Source organism: Octodon degus, unplaced genomic scaffold (assembly GCF_000260255.1).
Source record: "Octodon degus isolate 3935 unplaced genomic scaffold, OctDeg1.0 scaffold00307, whole genome shotgun sequence".
Taxonomy (NCBI): Eukaryota; Metazoa; Chordata; class Mammalia; order Rodentia; family Octodontidae; genus Octodon; species Octodon degus.
The window spans coordinates 563,590-572,813 of record NW_004524883.1 but is presented as its reverse complement, the minus strand read 5'-3'; the positions used below and the strand labels follow the sequence as shown (position 1 = coordinate 572,813).

The 9,224-nt window shown below is 40.8% G+C and overlaps 1 protein-coding gene across 1 annotated transcript; it reads left to right on the top strand.

Moving 5' to 3' along the window:
• Positions 1 to 7,167: 7,167 nt before the first annotated feature.
• Positions 7,168 to 7,430, top strand: LOC101578508 (60S ribosomal protein L38). The gene has a single exon (XM_023707741.1). It carries the CDS (start codon positions 7,218 to 7,220, stop codon positions 7,428 to 7,430), a length of 213 nt encoding a protein of 70 aa, XP_023563509.1. The 5' UTR covers positions 7,168 to 7,217.
• The last annotated feature ends 1,794 nt before the right edge of the window (positions 7,431 to 9,224 follow it).

Sequence of the window (9,224 nt, the reverse complement as noted above, 5' to 3'; positions counted from 1 at the left end):
TTTTTTTTTTTTTTTTGCAGAACCGGGTATTGAACTTAGGCTCTTGCTCTTGTGCTTGCCAAGGAAGTGCTTATTCTACTGAGCCATCTCCCCAGCTCCCCCATTTGATCTTGATTCAATCAATTTTACCTGAGTAATTGTACTTGTAGTCTTATTGGTTGACCATAGTTTTGTTCTACCTCATATGCAAGTTCCCATTTGCACCTTACCTTATGGTTTTGCTTTATTAAAATCCCTAGAAAAGACAGATTCCTTGGCAACCTGCTTGGGTCCCTTTCTGTCCCTCTCTTGGACAGAGGCTTCCTTTCTCCCAGTAAATATATTTTGCTTTTAACCTCTGTTGTTCCTGAAATTCATTCTTCAGTTTTAGAGTACATGAACTTATCCCAGGTGTCTTTCTGGTTGGGAGTTTCATTCTCTTCTCTCTCTCTCTCTCTCTCTCTCTCTCTCTCTCTCTCTCTCTCTCTCTCTCTCTCTCTTTCTCTCTTTCTCTCTCTCTCTCTGGGGGTTGAATTCCACTGAGCCATCTCGCTGGCCCCAATTTTTTTTTTTTTTTTTTTTGCGGAACCAGGGATTGAACTCAGGCCCCAGGGAAGCACTTATTCCACTGAGCCATCTCTCCAGCCCCTCATACCATTATATCAATAGATCCTCAAATTCTTCATGCCCATGGTGGTAGGCATATGTTCAGCATTCTCCCTCCCAACTGGTAGCATAACTCTGACTTCCTCTGGGGAACCATTTCCCCAGTGTGGGTAGTTAGATTGGTCTGGCCTCTTGGAGTAGGCTCTCAGCCTGGCCAGTCTATGTGTTCTTTGCTGTGGCCACAGCAATCAGGAATGTTCAGGTATGAGATCCCACTTTGGGGCTGACTTTGCTATAAACTTTGGAATGAGCTCCCTCTCTGATGGGGTTGTTAAGCTGATAGACCATAAACTTGACATGCAAAGCAGGAACCTGCACAAGACAGCGGGAGGAAGCAGGGTCAGGAATACAGCATAATGGATTCCTGACTTAAGTTATGGGAATTAATACATTTACTTTCTTGCTTGAGCTAATTTTTAATGGATTTCTACCACCCACGATAGAAATAATCTTGGTTTTTAGATGTGTATGAGTTCTATCCTGGGACAAAGTGACAAAAGAAGAGCTGGCTGCCAGCTGTGGCCTTGCAGTTGGTCCCCAACTCTTCCCACTCAGGCTCTAGCCTGCACTGATTCATTTGTATATTTAGACCTCTCCTCACTAGTTCCTGCATTCAAACTCTGTTCACACCCACTCTGTTGCCTCTTAGCCACTCTCTGGGCCTGTTAGCAGCAGGATGAACCTTTCATCTTGTTTATAATCCTGCACCTGCTCCTGTGATTTGTGATTCCTTCCCTCAGTGGATGACATGCCCAGAGGGAACCTGAATCTATCTATCTATCTATCTATCTATCTATCTATCTATCTATCTATCTATCTATCTATCTATCATCTGTCTGATATATATATTTTGTTTTGTTTTTTGAGACAGGGTCTCACTAATAGTCCAGGCTGTTCTTGAACTCACTGTTTAGCTCAGATTGGCCTCAATCTCATGCAGATCCTCCTGCCTCAGCCTCTTGCGTGTTGTTGGGATTATAGGCATGTACCACCATGCCAGCTACAAAACTTATTTTCTTAGACATTAGAATGTTTGAATTTGTTTTTCACAATTATCTCTCAAATCTGTGTTTAACCCCAATGGTCATTAGCTTAGCCTGGGGTTTATCTCTCGCCTGGATGCAGGTAACGGCTTCTAAGGCACTTCTTGTGCCACTCATCTCCTCTGTCTCTACAAAGCCACAGTTCCCCTGTGCTATTTGAATCTAGGTCTTTATGATTCTTACTTTACCAGCACCCTCACATACTATACTGTCCCCTTGATTTATCATTTTAAAAATTTAAATCGCATCACTCTGAGGTTTAAATTTATGTATTTATTTATTTGAGACAAGGTCTCACCATATGTTCCAACTCACTATGTAGCTCAGGCTGCCTTTGAATTTGTAGTGGTCCTCCTGCCTCAGCCTCCCGAGTCTTCCTATAGCATGCAATCTGCTGTCTTTCATAATCTGGCTCCTATTTATCCAGCATTACCAATTCTCCCTTCGTACCTGCCTCCTTTTCTCTCACATAGAGAGGAGGACCCAGATTTTAGTTATTTTTATTCTACCTCCTAGCAGTATCTGAACTAAAATAGATACTTAGTGAATGTTAGTGGAATGAAAGAACTAATGACTCCATGTTTCTGAATCCTTCTTCCCACCATTACTTCCTTCTTTAGCTTTAGGGAGGGCTGGGGAGATGGCTCAGTAGAATAAGTGCTTCCCTGGCAAGCGCAAAGGGCCTGAGTTCAATCCCCGGTTCCGCCAAAAAATAAAAAAAAATAAAAATAGCTTTAGAGAGACTGAGCAAGGGGCCCCACAAGGCTCCCTTTGGGTTCTGGTTCCCCCTTCTTTGCTGCACTGCTTGGTTCAGTTCTTTTCCCACTGCCCAGCCTGACCCAGTAGCTGGACCAGTGTCTGAGAAGTGCCACTAGGGGGCGGGTGTGACCAGCCTTACAGTGGTCTGTGGTTTCTCCTGCTTCTGTGCTATAAAAGTTCATTTTGGATATAAGAGAGAGGAATAATGTATATGATGTGAACAAGGGGGGCCAGGCCTGCACCAGCAGCCAGCTGTCTGTGCATAATCTCATCCCCATTCATAATAACTCATTTTATAGGAGTGGACACTGAAGCTTTGAGAAGTTGTTATTTGCTCAAAATTCCTTCCTTCCTATTTCACAGTCATCCACCATGGACATCCTGGTGCATTGCCCAGACCCCGCTTTAGGATGTGGTTCTTACTCACCCAGCAGCTGATTATTGGCTGGGCATGGCTTCCAACAGCCCAATCCCTACATCTGTGTGTGTGTGTGTGTGTGTGTGTGTGTGTGCGCGCGCGTGTGATATTCTAAGACCCCAGTGGATGCCTGTGACCATGGTTAATGCTGAACCATACATATATGGAGATATGAATATATGAATACATATATGATGTTTTTCCTAAACATACATACCTATGATGAAGTTGAATTTATAAATAGTCATGGAAAGAAACTAATAAGAACAAAATAATTATAACATTATACCACAATAGAAGTTACGTGAATATGATCTGTCTCTCCAAAATATCTCATTGTTGGGGGCAACCCGCTTGGGCCCCCTTCCTGTCCCTCTCTTGGACAGGAGCTTTCTTTCCCTCAATAAATATATTCTGCTCATAAAAAAAATCTCATTGTTAGGGCCGGCAAGATAGCTCAGTGGACTAAGAGCCTGCTTAGACAAGCTCAGGGATGGTGTTCGATCCTTCATAACACATGCTGCATGGGCCTCCATGTCACACCAGCCCCAACCCTGGGCTCGTGCTGAGCCAGTCACTGAGATCCAGCATGGTGGTGCATGTCTGTCATCCCAGTGCTGGAGAGGCTGAAAACAGGAGCATCACTACGAGTCTGATCTGTGTAGTGAGACCCTGTAGACCCTGTACTAAACACATAAACAAACTAACTCCTTTCTCTCTCTCTCTCTCTCTCTCTCTCTCTCTCTCTCTCTCCTTTTCCTTGCCTCTTTTTTTTTATCAGTTCTGAACATTGGTAGGCAATTGCTCTACCATAGAGCTACATCTCCAACCCCTTAGCCTTCTTGTGATGATGTGAAATGATAGATGCTTACATGCTGAGATGAAGTGGGGCACTGGGGCACTGTGATACTGTGATGGACGCATTATATTAGGCTACTGATGTTCTGAGGACATGTTAGAAGTATGATCACCTGCCAGCATCATTACTCTTTTTTATTTTTTTAGACAAGGGCTCACTATGCAGTTCAGATTGGCCTTGAATTTGTGGCAATCCTCCTGCCTCATCCTCTTGAGTGCTGGGATTGCATGTGTGGGCTATCATACCTGGTTTAACATCACTGCTCTTGCACTTGTAGCCATTATTAAGTGAAATCAGATTACATGAATGCAAGGACTGTGATACCATGATAATCATCTCATAACTGAGACAGATACTAAGTGACAAATGGGAAGGCACATATACAGTGTGGATACACTGAACTGGAAGATGACTCATGTCCTGGGTGGAACAAGGTGAGAAGGTGTGAAATTCCATCATACTATTCAGAATGGCCTGCAATTTATTTTATTTATTTATTTTGTGGTACTGGAGATTGAACTCAAGACCTTGTGCTTGCCAGGCAAGAGTGTATGCCACTGAGCTACCTCCCTAGCCCTAGCCTGTAATTTAAAGTTTATGAATTATTTGGTTTTGGAAGTTACTATTTAATATTTTTGGGTTATGGCTGGCCCTAGGTAACTGAAGCCACAAAAGGTGAAACTCTGGATAAGAGTGACCTACAGTTCCTCCCTGAGCACCGCTTATAGCCCACAGGAGGTGTCTTAGCATACACAGCACTGTTGCCGCGGGCAGTGTGTGTCTGATGATTGGTTGGTACAGGAGTACAAAGGCCTCACCCTTGCCTCAGTTTGGGACAACTCTGAAAGTCCATTCCAGTGTCTCTATGGGATCAACTGGTTGCAATTTCAATGCAATTTAATGTTTCCCTCTTTCTCCAGTCATGTTTCTCTCACTTTCTTTGAAGGTCTTTCCATGGGGAAGGAAGCCTGTGTATACCAGTTGGCAAGGACAGATGATAGATAGGGCAACAGAGTTGTGCACAGAGCTATCAAATATGGCATCAGGATAGGAAAAGAAGTTGTCCCAGCTGAAGATTTATGGCAGAAGCTGCTTGTCCCCACATCATCCCACACTGTTGCATGTGTCCATTTATTATGTCCCCACCTCACCTTGGATGTTTTCTTAGCCCCCAAACTGACTCTGATTCCAGTTGCCCCCCCATCACAAAATGCTGAAACTGATCTTTTCAAATACTAATCTAAACACATATCTCCATTGACAACCTGAAGTACCTCTGATCAGTAACCTGATTTACTTTTTTTTTTTTATTGTTTTGGTTTTCTGATAAAGGGTCTCACTATGTAGTTTAAGCTGACCTTGAACTAACTATGTAGCCCAGACTGACCTCAAACTCATGGCAATCCTCCTGCCTCAGCTTTCTGAGTGCTAGGTAGTATGTACCACCATGCCCAACCTCACTGATTTTTTTCAATAGGCTCTTTTTAAAAAATCACTTATTCATTTGGTACAGTGTCTCATTACACAGCTCAGACTTATAGCGCTCCTCTTGTTTCAGCCTCGCCAATGTTGGGATTGTAGGTGTGCACCACCACACCCATTCTCGGTGGCTAGCATGGCACATTTTGGATTCCGGGGTTGGCATGGCACATGGTACCAGAGATTGAGCTTGGGTCCTTGCACTTGCCAGGCAGGTGCTTAGAACACTGAGCTATCTCCCCAGCACAATCTCATTGATTTTGGAATAGAGTCCAAATCCTTGATATATTCCACGGGTTCTGCATGGTCTGACTACTGCCGATGGGTTCAACATCTATCAGTATTTTTCCCACCTTCCTTGCATTCTACTTTCTGGCTACATTTTTTGTTTTTTCAACTTCATAAACATGTATACCTCTTTCCTGCCTCTGGTCCTGCTTACCCTATTTTCCAGGAATTAAGACTGTGTCATATTAACAACAATCTACATTTATTCATGCACAAAAATCTGCATGCTATTTTTTTCTGAAATGTCTTCATAGCTCTCTAAATGCAGAGTTCCAGCCTGATTTGTGACTCCATTTCCTGTAAAGGCATTGTCCTTTCATGTCCAGCAATAGAGCTTTCCTTAAATGAGCACTTCTTGTCCATGTAGCCTGCTTGTAGTGCATTAGTAACACAGCTGTAAATGATTTTTATCCATGAATTCTTCACCCAAGTCACAACCCCTTGCATACTAGATTTCACAAAGTTTTCATTAAATCAAGTGTTATTCACCATGGATGAATATAAACGAAATGTGGCATCTGCAACAATGAAGATGATTCAGATTTTATTTTACTTTATTTTTTTTTTCACAAATAGGACTTTATTTATCACTGTTAAAAATCTGGGTCTTAAACAGACTCTTGCACTGGTGGGTCATATTCATCAGCTCATTCAACTTTAGCTCCAGTCACATCCCCAGTGGTCTTTCCAGAGCTGCTACCTTCACCATGAAGCTCCATGAGTTTTCCCAATTTAAACTTGGGCTTCTTCGGCATTTTTACTTTTCTGACGAAGACATCATGAAAAAGGTAGATAGATTGGCAAGCCTTTTCTGTGTCTTTCCCAATACTGTCTGGAATCAGTTTATTGACCACTTCCTTCAAGTCATTTGTCTGCACCTCTCGGGTCATGATTTCCATCATCTTTTTCCTGATCTAGCGGACCTGTTGGTGCTGAGCGTAAGAGGTCTTCCATATCTGATTGTTGTGTTTTTTAATAAAGCCAACACAGAACAGTCGAAGCAAATAACCATCGGTAGTCTTGATATCAACATGCGCTTTGATCATGGTCTGCCATTTTTTGACCATGGAACACATTTTGTCCCGGGTGAGACCCATGCCATGGAAGTTAGTCAGGCAGTGTTTGCCCTGAACATCCTCAGTCATTAGCTTGAATTTTCTAGAAGCAACTTCATCATTCTTCAGATCAGCAAGGCTCATTCAAACACATGACCTTTGAGCCCATCAAATGCAATTTTGGTTCCTTGGGTTCTGGTGACACGTGTTTTTCCAATATTTCTTATGTTGAACATAGCTGGTGTCTTCACATCATACCAGTCTTTTTTAGAAAATGGATCAACCACTTTCTTCTTGGCTCCTTTTTTGCTGCCTTTTGTAAGGCGCTTGTTCTTGCCTACCGCCATGGTGCTGCTCAGAGAGCCAAAAGGGCCAAATTTTAAAAGAAAATACTAAAATATACTATAATTGGACGAACTTATATGATAAGGGAGACACAAAAAAAGACAAATACTGTGTAAATTCCGGTTATATCAGATATTTAAAGTTGTCAGAACCATAAAGACAAGACAATAGAATAATGATTTTCAGGGATGAGGGAGATGAAGAAAAGAACAGTTATTTGATGGTATAAAATTTCAGTTTTACAAGATAAAAAGGTGTAGAAAAGAACAGTGGTACCTGTGTCTCTCCGGCAGTACTGGTCCGCGCCCTCGGAGCTCCTTGTCGCCATGCCTCGGAAAACTGAGGAGATCAAGGATTTTCTGCTCACAGTGAGGCGGAAGGATGCCAAGTCTGTCAAGATAAAGAAGAACAAAGACAATGTGAAGTTTAAAGTTCGATGCAGCAGATACCTTTATACCTTGGTCATCACAGACAAAGGAAAGGCAGAGAAGCTGAAGCAGTCGTTGCCCCCAGGCTTGGCGGGAAAGGAGCTGAAATGAACGAGCCATATTGATGTGAATTATATTAAAAATCTTCAAAACTCAAAAAAAAAAAAAAAAAGAAGAAAAGAAAAAAGAAAGAAAGAAAAGAACAGTGGTAATAGTTGCATGGTTTTTTATTATAGTTGTATGGTGCTCCCCGGTTCGGCCAAAAAAAAGAAAAAAAAAAGTTGCATGGTGTTATGAATGTTCTTAATATCACCGAACTATAGACACTTAAAATGGTTAAGATCACAAATTTCTTCTAGTGTACTTTAAAAAAATACAATTAAAACTGGAAAATATGAAACAAAATAAAATGAGGGTTCAATATAGTATATAAGGTTTTAGTTTTCACTAATCACCATATTAATTTCATTATTGGCTTATATGTTTGGTTTCTCAGGGAACCAGATCCTTTTCTTTAAGGTTAATTTGGTTTTTAATTCAATGTTATAAACTACTATTTATACTTTATAAAGGATGATCAAAATATATAATGAATGTTTAAATTTTTAAAACATTACTGTAAGGGAAGTAAAAATATTAAGATGTGTTTATGTACACATACCAACACCCCATGATGAATGTAATCATTATATATGGCAAATGTGTACTGACAAAAATTAAAAATTTGGTTCTACTCTATTTCACTGTTCTTATACTGTAGAGTATATTTATTTTTCTACTTTTACTTGGCCCAAACTTGTTCTGCAAAGCACATTTCTTTTCCTACTTTTAATAAATTAAAACCACCCTGCATCTTCCCCTCCAAAAAAAAAAAAAATCAAGTGTTATTTGAAGACTTATGAGATAGGAGTGAGTTACCTTATGCTTGTTAGGAATGATGTTCCAAACTTGAAAAAAATAAATCAAAGAGGATATCAGAAAATGGAAAGATATCTCTTACTTTTGGATAGGAAGAACCAACATTGTGAAAATGGCCATATTCCCAAAATTGTTACACAGATTTAATTCAGTTCCAATCAAGATTAGCATACCTCACAGAACTAGAGATAACATTCCTAAAATTCATTTGGAACCAGAATAGACCTAGAATAGTAAAAGCAATCCTGGACAAAAAGACAAGTCAGAGAGTATCACAATTCCTGACTTGAAATTATACTGTAAAGCTACTGTGATAAAATCAGCATGATACTAGCAAATAGAACAGACATGAGGATCAGATTAGAAGATCCAGACATAACTTCAAACACACTCAGTCAGCTTATCTTTGACAAATGGGCCAAAGATGTTCACTGAAAGAAAGATACCTCTTTAAGCTTGATAAGGTAAATCGTTTGATAATAACAATAAGCTTGTCTTCTGGATGGTTAACAACCTAAGTTTGCAGACCAAAATTAGAGAAAAAGGAGGGCTGCAAGGAAAGCAATATTTTGGCCCTACCCTTCTAAGGTCAATTAAGACTCAGGACATATGAGAACTTGTACTGTAACGTCATGTACCTCGGTAGTGTCCCAGATTTTCTGATCAAGAAGGTTATGGGGCCAAAGAGGAAATTGATCGATGACGTGGAGTGTGCCTAAGGAGAGTCACATGAGGAGAAGACACTCTCTCAGGCTTTCACAGAGAGCACATTGGCCAAGCAATGGCCGTGACTCATCCACATGGCTGCACTGACAAAGGTTCTACAATCTGAGGTACAGGATCTCAGGATAAATCCTGAGGGCATTTCACTGACCTTCTCAAACCAAAAAGCTACAACTCTTGTTGCATAGGTTCTGCTTTACCTTGGTCTTAACCATCCAGTAGAAAAGTATGAAGATGAAATATAGGAAGTAAAGCCATGTTGTT